Source organism: Anas acuta, chromosome 4, assembly GCF_963932015.1.
Source record: "Anas acuta chromosome 4, bAnaAcu1.1, whole genome shotgun sequence".
NCBI lineage: Eukaryota > Metazoa > Chordata > Aves > Anseriformes > Anatidae > Anas > Anas acuta.
The window spans coordinates 24706138-24718408 of record NC_088982.1 but is presented as its reverse complement, the minus strand read 5'-3'; the positions used below and the strand labels follow the sequence as shown (position 1 = coordinate 24718408).

The following is a 12271-nucleotide window of genomic DNA, read 5'->3' as shown; positions in this document are numbered from 1 at the left end:
AAGCCATACTCCATTTCTAAAAACAATACTATGTAAGAACATTAGCTTTATGTGCAACAATTCAGTGCAATATAGCAAGCACAGGTATTCAGAGCGTTAACCAATGACTTAGATCTGAGTCCATGATTTATGCAGGGTATTAAAAGGGTATTAGATGAAAAAATTTTATCCAAACACATGCTTCTAAAACGTTCAGCAAAAGAGGGAACTGATGTGCAAACATATCTTCAAAGTTTATTTTCCGTTACTCACACTCATGAGCTGCCTCTACTTGGACAAAGAAATTGTCTGGTTGTTGTTATTTTACACTGTCAATTTAAGCTCATGGTCCTGATACTCTAACAAAAACTTCCAGTAATTAATCTAGATTATTTTTTCTGTTCACTTTATGATGAAACATTTGCATTACTTTACCCTGAAATTTTTTTGTACTCCAGACAACTTTAGCCCTACAAAGCAACATGAAATTAAGCATTGTAATAGAAAAAGAAAGACCATGAATGCACACCTTGCATGTTCCTGCTTTTCCACCTGCAATGGCTTTTTACTGTCTTCCAGTTTACCTTTATCTTTATTTGTGTAGGGTCCAATTATAAAGGAGTTAAACGGAACTATTTGTTTGGGCTGATTCATTCTGGCTCTCCGGGTAGCAAAGTCATCCTTCTCTAAATCAGGCACTCTACTTGCTGTTTCATCTTCCGAACCAGAATCCTTCCTTTGGTAACGTGTCATGAAGGGGTTCTCCTTGCGAAGGATGATGTCTGGGGTGCTTCCATTGTCTTCACATGCTTGCATTTTACTGATATAGAGCAAAAGTAAAGAGAGCTCTTGATGCATGAGGGGAGGGAGAGTGGAGCAGCAACACACACCTCCAGGTCATAAACCAAGCGGAGTTAATCAAATACGTTCCAGGATACTGTTAGATTTGGCAATGACTTGTTATTAAAAAAAAAAAAGAATCATACAAGTAACAGATCTGCAAGGACTTCACATGGAAATCAATAATGTTGGATCTTTACTTATTTTAGTGACAGCTAGAAGAAAAACGAAGAATTTGTTTACCATACTATGTGGATGTAGTACTGTACATGGCAGTGTGAAACTTCTTCAACACTTCAAAGAAAGAAAGATTTGATGCAAATACCTGATCCCTGGCCAATGCTGAATCCTGAAATACCAGATAATATCTGGTACATGTTCATCTTAATGGCTCTGCTTTTTTTTTTCTTTTTTTTTTTTTTTGAGAGAGAGAGAGAAACCTGAGTAATCACTGAGGCTGCATGCCCTAATATTCTTAACTGTTTTTTGTTGTTGTTGTTGTTTTTTTCATGCACATTTGTGCTCGATTCTTTCCCCCAGAATAAGCCCTCTGTGCTGATGCTGATATACAATAGGGTGTTGAGTCTGCTAGAGATAGTAGCGTGCTGGCACACAGTGTGATCTGCCTTGGTCACAAACAACAGCAACACCAACACAACCTTGGTGCCCCTGAAGATTACAATGATAAAGACCCTTGACAGCTGGTGCCAAGAAAGACTAAGCTTATTTAACTTGCAACAGTCCATATTCTTAAGTAAACTGAAGAGACAGATGGCAAGAGTTAGGCCAATCTCACGTTTGAAAACCAAATTGTATTCAATGATATTTTGGAAGTTGGATATTGAATATTAGAATGTTCTGTGTAGCACTTTTGTAGGCTGCAAATATCTCACTTTTCCTCTTTCTTACAGCACACCGCGCTATACAAAGGAATAAAAAGGTATCACATCAGATTAAACAAACTGACATGAAGAAAGTAAATCTAAACAGCTTACAGGTTGTTGTCAAGTCTCTCCTCTATTTTAGAAAACAGTACAGTTATAATTAACTGTGTTTCTAAACAGTATAAAGTCCTACATGCTCCTTGTACACGCCACTTCTTTCATGGCTTCAGCTGCCCTTCCAAAGTATTGCTAAACAAGCTTTAGAGAAAATATACTGATCTAAAGCAGCTGAACTCTTCCTTAAGTTTTAGGCACAAGAGAACAGGTACCTAGAAGTCACATGCACTGGGACCTGTTCTGCCAAATAAGCCAGGGAATATGATTAACTTGATTCATTTTTAACCAGACCTTACTACAGGTACCATTACTCTTTTCTGAAAACTAATAATCTGGAAATAATTTTCAGAACTCTGGCCATAACGAAGATGTGTAAAATCACGTAGTACTCCATTAAATCATGTTTATATTTACTTCTTCAATGAAGATCCGTAATTTTTTGTCTGGTAAGGTTGGGGGTATTGTTTTGTACTTTCAGTTTCTAAGAATTATGTATAACCAAGTGATTATTCAGTAAAAACTAATGATTTTTCCAGTCTCATGTCTATCAATGCTACTGAGCATCAAACATACTATTTCTGAGATGGGTGTTTTCAGCTACAAAGAAATAGGGCCTTAAAATATTCAAAAGAACAACTATGAGTCACTGTGATGAATAACTGAAGAACTTAGGGCTTTTAGTATGTAACTAGACTTCCACAATTGTTTCTAGGTTAAGAATATTTTCCATTCATTTCCATTCTGTTTTTACTGGAGTCAGAGATAAGCTGTGATGTTTTGGGGTCTCCTGAATTCACTGTGTGACAGTTTTAGAAGTGCCTTTTAAGGTCAATTTACCACAAAGATAGCCAAGAGTGTAGATGTGAAGCTTGCACTGCGTATTTGCCAATCGCTCCTGCACACCCAGCCCCAGCCCTTGCAGAAACACCACACACATCCATGCTGCTACAGTAGGTGCTGCCTTGTGGAGCATCAGACCCTGGGTGTTTGTGCTGAATGAAGCAGGGTCTCATACAGGCTTGTGGATCCGTCTGTTGCGTTTCAGAACAATGAGAGGGTTTTGCATGCTTCTGCACCATCAAGATAAGAGTCCACATCCCTTTCACAAAGAACGTGCCAAGAATTCTTGGTTTGCTCACATTTCTCTTACCCTCCCTTTCTGCATCATCTATTAGAACAGACATAATTCTTCTCCTCTTTTTAGGGAGTCTCTATGAATCTGATGCGTATCTCTCAAATACAATAGTGTAAATAAGAGACAGATGCACACAACAAGCAAGCATGAAGGACCACACGTAAATAAAACACCGTGCTATAAAGAGACAATATACTCCTTTGGGAAGGGTGAATACTTTTTGGCATGCAGTCGTACAGCATCTAGTTCAGTGGAGTCCTTTCCGAGAACATGCTACAGCAATGGAGATAAGTACTTAGATTCCAAACAAAAAATGCATTTGCATACAAGTTCAAATCCTTCCTGTGCCAGACCCAGAAATGTCCCCACTGAGTTTCAGCTTTAGGAACAATTAGATGCCTTGTAGAACTCAAAGTCACAGTGGGTGTCATCCAGAGGTCAAAATGTTGAGAGGAAAATGCCTGTAAACAACTCAGAGCGAGTGGAAAACAACTGAGAACCTCAGGTGAAAGGAGAGAGGCTGACAGCGTAGAAAAAAGTTCAAAGAGGAGGGGCAAAAGGAAAAAGAAAAAAAAAAGATCAGAATACAGAACCAAGTGGGACTGAGAATTGTTCAACGCCACTAGTGCACAGAAATTTGATTTTGACTTCAAGGAAAAAAGAGAAAATTGAGAGGTTCAAAGTACAGGGAATGAGAATGAGACGTTAAGAAAGATGCTCAAATGCTCTGCTGTATCCTGAAGCATCAACACCAAATTCTTCCTTTCTCCTCACTCGCTATTCTTCCACTTCCACAAACACAGAACCTTCCTTACAGACCCATGTCCCCGATACACCTTCTGCTGTGTCTTCCTATGATTTCCAGGAGCAGGCTGATACTACACTACAGTGAAGCTTGGGATACAAAACTCAGTTCTTTGACCCTCAGCTTGGGCAGAAAACCAGCAGCTCCTCCTTCCACCAGCTGCCACATTCCAGGAGTTGTGTCTGCTGAGAGCAAGGAGGGACCATGGCTGGTTATATCTGCTCCCTTCTCCCCTTCAGCCCTGTCAGGACAACAGATTGTCCAAGGAAAGAGGAGACCCAATTTCATGCCAAAGAGCCAAACGCTTGCCCAGATGTGCTTCATTCCTGGAGAACAAGTAAGTGGGTCAAACACAGGCTTGGAAAAGGGGCTCTTGGATAGTATCTTCCAAATGCAAATGCAGGCAGTGCCATTAGTTGTTTGCTGCACTGCTAAACACAAGCTATTACTATGTATCACCATGAATACCAGCCTTGGACTCAGAACACAATTATGCTCATATCCTACTGGTTTATGAATTCCTGATCAATGAGCACACAAGCTGAACCTGAAGGACTAATTTCTGACTGACTTCTTTTTTAAGGGCTTTGTAAAGTAGTACTCCACAACCACATGCAAACGCTGGTTCTTGACAGCTTCTGAGTGACCTAGGAAAAGGACATACGATGTGTAAAGAGTGTGACTTTTATTTGCACATGATATATGTGCACATGGCTGTAGACCAGCTTAATTTATGCGTAAGCAAGCTGTATAACATAAGAGCTGTACTTTCAGCTTCTACCACCCTCCAAACCCAGTCCATAGACCCGCATCTGCTAAATTACCCACTGTCAAGATTTCACCCCATGATTTACCAAATTCACATCTCAAGAAGTTGACTTAGTCAGAATACAAATGCGGTGAGTATTTTCCTCAATAATCCAAAGGAAAATGTTTTAGATGGAAGGACATTTGGACACTTACCCTTTAGCCAAATCATTTTGATCATCTATAAGAGCCTAGTCTGCAGGCACAGTGGTTAAAAATCTGCTTTGTGGGCCATCCACATGAGAGAGATATTTCATGAGGACTTGGTATCTGATCATGGAAAGGCATGGCAGTGAGCCTACGCATCAGTCAGCTTGTTAGTTAAAGAACAGGAAATAACCAAATTGAATCACATCCAAAAATAAGTAACACAGGTAATAAGTGAAAAACTACTGATACTTCATGCCAAAGTCAGTCAAATGGTGATTGCAGAACTATGCCTCCACGTTTGAACTGGTACATGTGTTAACAAGCACTTTATACTTTTATAGTTCCTGCCTTTAAAAATAAACGCATCATTTATTAACACAGCTAAAAACATTAACCACATAAAAACTGTGAGTCAGTAAACTAAAACACCCCATCGCCAACAAGTATATATCTGAAACTTTTGCCTTAAGAAGGCATTTTTAGTACACATTTCTATGTATTTTTTATTAAAATGCACGAAAGCATTAAGTGGGAAGTGACATGTAGTTTGTGTAGTAGTTTCCTTGGAGTTTGTTGTATGCTGTAACACCATACAATTGCTCAACACAAATGCAGTTAGCATCATACAGCTCTCCAATGCACAACTGCCACTTCACAAGCTTTTTCATACCAAGACCTTCGCTAAAAGGCTAGCCATTGTGAGTGCTTAGCAGGCTGGATTTTTGTTAGAAGTGAAGTCACAGTGGATCGAGGAAGCCCACACTTCAGTCAATCCTAAAAATATGAAGCGTGCACAATTTCTCACACTCTTGGGCTAACCTGCCATAGCGCTGGGCTGCTGACATGACCTTAATGCCAGCTTGTTCCAGTCTTCGTAACTTTCTGATCTCTTCTGCATCTTCCCCCTCGGGTGCTGATGTTTCTTTTGCACTACATGAAAGAGACTGTTCTATGGAGTTTCCTTCTCTTTGACTGAAACCTACTTGATGTTTAATAGGGCTTTCCTCAGGAGCCATGGAGCCCATTTTCTCCTTTTCACACAGTTCTGACGTTTCATTCTGTTCTTCTTCTATGGTTTCAGGTTTGCTATTGAATTATACAAGGTGGTTTAATGTATGTTGTGCCTGATACATAAATACTTATTTATTATAAGCAAATTTTGTTGATATCAAGATGTCAAAGGATATTCTGATGGATGGCGCAAGAAGATAGTTATGCTTTTTAATGGAAGTTGCTCTGAGGCCAAATCAGAAGTGAAATACCAGTTGAAAAAAACAGCACCCAGAAACACATATAGCCACAGTTATATAAACCATACTAATATATAGCATACATATAAATTAATTTAAAATGCAGGAAAAACATTACCTATTTGATTAAATACAACAAATGTTGCTTTTAAGTATCATTTGTCGGTGAGTAATTGTCTTGAGAACTGAGCGAGGTCATCCAGAGCAATGTTGTCCAGCCTTGGGTTGAGTCATCCACCATGGTGGTTATAATAACCATCATTGTGTCAAACACAAGCAATACAATGCATTGTATGGTAAACAATAATGATATAAAGACAATGAGTTTCTCGTTGCTTTTCTACCATCTTCACTAATTGCTACAATTGATCAGTACCACCTCAGCAAGAGAGTTATTACAGCAGAAGGCGCTCCATACATCTCACGAAAAGAACAATAATCAGCTGTTTAAAGCATGGTCAGTGAGGAAGGGAGAAGTTAGACAGGCCAGTCTTACCTGAAAGGTCTGTCTCCTAGCGGTGAAGTCGCGGTGCTCCAGCTCTTCCGATACTCTTCTCGCTCGGCTTTCTTTTTCCGAAGGGGAGCAGGTACATAGAAAGTCTGATTACTCTTGTTCGGGAGGTACTGGTTAAAAGGCACAGCTGATTTAGGTTCACCGTGTGAGGTCCGCCTTGCCAACATATCATCTTTTTTCACATCTGGCATCTTTCTGTGTGGCAGGTCAGTTTCTGAGTCACTTCCTCTCCCTAGTGAGGAAGGAGAAAAAAGTCCTTCTTTTCATTTCCATCCAGGTTTTTTAAAATTATAAATCAGAGAAGACGCCACCAAAAAAAAAATTAAAAAAAATAGAATGTGAGTATCAAGAAATGAACTCATTTTTACCTGTATTTATATTTAAAAATCAGACACAATGTAGTAGCTGTAGTATCTACACAGACAGTAAACAGTTTTTCTATCAATCTTTATTTTGTACCCCTGACAAACTTCAGCCACAGCTCATGATTCAGGATGTTCTGACAAACTCGGGGTCAGATTAAGCCAGATTTGTCACTCACAGAGAACAGCTAGAGAAGCTTATTTGGCTAACTGACTCCTAGTTGTATGTTTGGGTATGTTCGACCTGGTTCACACTCCTGAACCTACACTTACACTTCCGTATCACAAGCTCAGTAAAAAAGGGCTTCATACTGCATTTTTATCAGAACAGCATGAATATGCATGTTTCTGGAGACATGTATTAACTGTACTTCAAATGCACACAGCATCAGCTTTGGTCAAAACCTAAGAATATAAATTCCTATATAGCATCAGCTGCTATAAACTGTGAGACTCAGATGGACTGTCTTCAGTCTCTCCAGCTGCCTGGTCAGTTAGTCTCCAGTTCAGTGCAAACAGACAAGGAAACTTCATTCTCAGATGGGAAGGGGCAATCTGCAGCATTTATGGGTTAGATTGGTGCTGCAAAGACTGAAGAATACTTGTTGACAAAGATATCCAGTGAGAGAGGAAAATCAAGAAGTTGCAGAGAATAAGATGGGAGATGAACAGAGCTGAGCAGCCGCTTTGTTTTGTACAAATGAACTAAGCCTCCTGATATTTACAACCCATTTAAAAAATCATGTTCACAAAAGCTTAGCAAAGACTAGTCCAGATTGAATATACAGTTGAAAATAAGACTCCCAAATGGTGGGACAATTACATGAAAGGGCATTTGCAGTGGAACTGCCCTCACAGCCATTTGGGAATACACTTCACAGACATTCACTGGATTCCCTGCACCATCATGAGCCTTTTTAAGTAATTCACAAAGAAGCCATATAAATAGTTCTCTCTCATCATCACAGGCCCTGGTTTGATGAGTGCAATACTCAACCAATTCTTCGATCAGCATTCAAAACTTCTCCCAGCTTTGGAGTGTTGTCTCTCCGGCAGTTGGCCTCTTTGCAACACTTGCATATGCAATAGTTGTTCTCCCTCCCTGGGGCGAGGGGGAAGCCACCCAGGTTGTGTCCTCTTGCTAATTCACTCTGCTAATAAATTACTAGCTAATTCGCTGAGCTACCTCATGAAAAACTGAAAACAATGAAGTCATAAAAAATCACAAGTAGCTTTGTATAATTCAAAGTAGGGGGGAGGAAAAGAGGTCCAAATATGTTAGGAATGTTTTTTTGCAAAGAGCTTTTGAAGCAGATTGCATGATTCAATGTTTGCACGGAGAGAGATGAAGAGGGAAAGGGAACAGTAAGACAAGACAAGACATAATGGAAATGAGTTAGACAAAATTCACAATGTACTTTTTGCCCGTAATGTTTAGCTTGGACAATTCTGGTAAAGAGCATATGAAAACTAACAATGTGATTGGTAACCTCAGTCTGTAGCTCAACAGAAAGTGAAGATGCAACCAAAAAATCTAGTGTTTGAGGACAGCAGAGGTTTGAAGAGCTGTAATACCATTAAACTAAGCAGGGCCAGCTTAAAAGAAAGTGAAAAGATCCCTTCATGTTATTTGCTATCCTATTTGCTCTTGACTTTGTTCTGGTGTTTATTTTTGTACTGCATGAAAACTAGTCTTGAACAAGCAGACAGAAATGTTGGAGCAGATAACCACAGCGGCAGCAGAACTATAACAGATTCCTCTCCCTCATTACTTATGTGCCTACAAGCACATCCAAGCTGAGTACTTCAAAGAAAAACAGCTTATTTAATTATTCATATTTTACTCATAAAATTATTTTCAGCTCAAATTTGAAAAAAAAAAAATCACTTGAATCACTTGAGGCCAGAGCACTGAATGAAAGATGCAGCTGTGTTCTACATTTATAACATTAATTTTGTTCTTCTGCATTTCCAAGTACAAGAAGAAACAGCCAGTTTCCACAACCCCTAACAAGCAGTTATATACTACAGACTTGTACACAACAGTGTGTCAAGGGGCCTACACGAGTTCATAAAAGGCATCACGCACAACTGCCAGCCAAGCAGAGGATTTATGCATTCCCAAATACGTTCATTTGTGGCTCTGTGCAGGTCAGACTGCAGTTCTACTGCTTTAAATGAACTGTTCTGCTCCATCACTGCTTTTGTTTGCTTTGTGCCAAGTGACAGGGCCCAGGTAGGACACCAGAGCAGTCCCTGAACAGAGAGATGGACTGCAGGTGGCTTAGTGAAGGTCATATCACTTAATGCTTCTAACTGAACTTGTCATCACTTTACGATCACTTACATGACCTCCATCCATTTTTTTTTTTCTAGGAGTACAAGGAATCATAATTTTATTCCATATCATATTCTTGGGTTTTTAAAGATCCTATCTGAGCTGAGAGAGAAGCAAAGCAAGCAAAACCTTTTCCTCCATCCAGCTTTGCATAGATAGTATTTCTATCAACAAGTACATGCAGCTGAGTGAAACACCAGCCTCTTGGGGCCACAGAAATAGGTCAGGCAGGGAAGAGGTGAGCCAAGCTACACCTCAGCTGCAACTCTTGGAGGAGTCAGCTGTGAAGTTAAGGCAGCAGCAAGCAGGGAAAATGGGACATATTAGAAAGGATTTGCAAGACAAGTCATACATGTGCAAACTACATCTGCGTGCACCCCCAGTCTGGATACGGTTAAAAATCAATTTTTAAGAACAAGCTCTCTATGCTTGCATCTTATTTTGTGCTTGTCATGGACTCAAGAATGTGACAAGATAGTATGTCTTAGCTGTGGCAAACAAGCAACCACAAAACCTTACTAAAATCTGCTAATGCAGCAGAAGCTGATGGGAAGCAGCTACAGGACTGGTGCAAGTGACTGCCCAGCAAACAGGCAGGGACCTCGGACACTTCTTCAAGCAGCCAGGACAGGGCAACACATCTCAATTAGGACAGGTGAGATATGCCTATTTGCCTTTTGTCTCTTTGTAAAAGGCAGAAAAATGCTTTGTAACATGGAGACTGTCTTCAGTTCAGTGTCTTAGGGGGCATGAGGCTGTTCCAAGGAATCAGCCCCAGCACATGGTTCTGGATGGTCGACCAGCATCAGTCTCAGTAGGACATGCCACTCTCAACAGCCAGGCAGCAGCACAGCAGAGGTTAACTCTACTCTACCCTTTACAATTCATCTGTGATACCAGCTCTCCCTGCCAGCTTTCCAGTTTTAAGGAGTTCCCCATCACCTCAGGAAATCTCTCAGGCGTCCGGTTATGATTAGCACCAGTTTCCTTCGCACTGCCAAAAGCAGTACGAACATCTGGTTCCTACCAAAAAGTCTTTCTGCCCTTCCTTTTTTATTAAATAAATAACATTACTAAGGAGAAGTGATTCATGTGTGGAATATAACTTCATGATGAAGTTCAACTGACTCATTCGTGTATCGTGCATGCAACCAAGCGGACGGAGCCTGAATCAAGCGTCCTTTTGTTCTGACCTGGAATCCTGCTCAAGACAGGTAACCTAAGTGCGTGCTCTACACCTGCTCCTTGGCAAATCCTTCCTCACGCAACATGCTGTGTTTACAAGCCTCAGAAAGCCTCTGAAAGAAAAACAAGGAAGGCAGAGAAGCAGATCCCCTTCTGTAAGCCAAGAACTGCGTGTCCTGACTCAAAGGTGTACAAAGATGGACACGGCTCTGAATGTGGGAGCTAGTCAGTTGCCCAATTTCCTAAATACCACAAAAACAAACATGGTACTTGGTGACATGTTTTATATCAGACCTGAAAATTCTGACAAGTATCAGATACTTCCATGTCATTTATCTGGCTAGGGTTTATCTAGGCAGCATTCTGTTCACTTCAATATTTCCCCTGTTCCTACGCTTTTATTTCTTGCTCCAGCCTAGTTCAAAAGTTAAAATGAGTCTGCACAACATCCTCTTACACCGTAACCCAGAAAAGCACTATCCCAATAATAAAATTACACTGCAATGATGTAACTCATTTTCCAATGCTACACTAGCCTAACTGAGACAGATTTCAAGTAAGCTGTTGGCAAAGTCATTTAAACCTCAGGGAGCACAAATCAGCATTCAGAGAGCAGCTCTCCCGCTGGATTAGTGATTCAGAGGCTGCGTCCAGCTTCTGAATGGCACATTTGCTCCAGCAACGCGTATGCCTCCCTGCGACCAGCACTTACCATCACTGCTTCCTCTGAGCACTACATCTGGAGACGGTGTCTGCTGCGAGCGGGAGCCAAAGGAGTCCAGGCTGTCGAAGGAATCATCTCTGCCGTGGCGCGGTGGGGAGAGGGAATCGCTGCGCTCGGAGTCCCAGCAGTCTATATAACCGCTGTCACGAATGCTGCGCTTTGGACTCTCAATATCCTCTGTTTCCTGCATGGGAGTACAGCAGGTAGCTCTTCATAAAGAAGCCACTGACATACCAACGAGATTCATTACACATCAGGTAACAAAGCATCTTGCAGAGTCCTAAAAATCTCTTTCCCCCCAAAAAGGATTTCCTTGCTTTCTGCCCCTTCTCCCCTTCAAAACGAAAGTGCGAGCTTGCAATAAAACCCCTTTTTATGCTGACCAAGAGCGAGGCATGCTATTAGATTAGCACGATGAACTGAGAAAAAGTTGCAACAACCGAGTTAATAAAGTGATCAAAACCGAGAGAAACCTGAAACTTGACTTGTCGTCCACAGTCCATAGCACCGACAAAAGCACTAGCATTTTAACATCATGCCTGCATCAGGTTTAAGTCTGCTGCCTTCCAAAGGATTCCCCCCGCCCCTTGCTTATCTATTGTATCTGGCTGGGACACCAGCAGACAGCATTTGTTGTTGCTGCTTCAGCTCGGCAAAATAATGAAGCAGTGTGCCCCAGCCTCCCTCTACCTTGAAGAGAAATTCCTGTTATGAAAGAGGGATGTCTTTCTGAAGCAATCAGCAATGAAAAATATGCAAAACGCTTTTCCTGATGCCTCAGAAGAATTCAGTTGTGCTCTTTACTCTTTGCCAGCTCCTGGCTCTGGGGGATATGAAAGCACTTGTAGCTGACCCACATGTTCAGAGCAGGGAGAACAATGGTTGTCTTTGACAGCCCTGTGATTATAAATTCTTTCCAGTGCAAGCAGCACATACTAAAACACTGAAACTCCAGCAGAGGAAAAGGTCAATAGAAGCCATCCTCACCCTTGCATTATAATAAATCCCTTGTTTTAGAGAGTGTCTTAACATTAATTACAATAGCACAGGCGGAGAAAAACAAAAATAACTACTTTCATTCAAAGATAAACCTGTTTTTTTTCTCCCCCGACAGTAAGTAAAGTCAGAAGTGTGGGTGCCATTATCAGACTGACATTTTGCGACCCGAAGAGACTGGAATG

General features: G+C 40.9%; 1 protein-coding gene across 11 annotated transcripts in view; it reads right to left on the bottom strand.

Annotated features, from left to right (window-relative positions):
• LIMCH1 (LIM and calponin homology domains 1) overlaps positions 1-12271 on the bottom strand; it is a 172653-nt gene that overhangs the window by 50173 nt on the left and 110209 nt on the right. For 6 of the 11 annotated variants that reach the window (XM_068680221.1, XM_068680223.1, XM_068680226.1 and 3 more), the window contains 4 exons: positions 11079-11274; positions 6464-6740; positions 5537-5803; positions 509-799 (listed from right to left, as the gene is read on the bottom strand). In XM_068680221.1, coding sequence (XP_068536322.1) covers positions 509-799; positions 5537-5803; positions 6464-6740; positions 11079-11274 — 1031 coding nt within the window. Of the gene's footprint in view, positions 1-508; positions 800-5536; positions 5804-6463; positions 6741-11078; positions 11275-11563; positions 11739-12271 lie in introns of those variants that run through there. The other 5 variants (XM_068680220.1, XM_068680229.1, XM_068680225.1 and 2 more) reach the window with 3 other exon arrangements.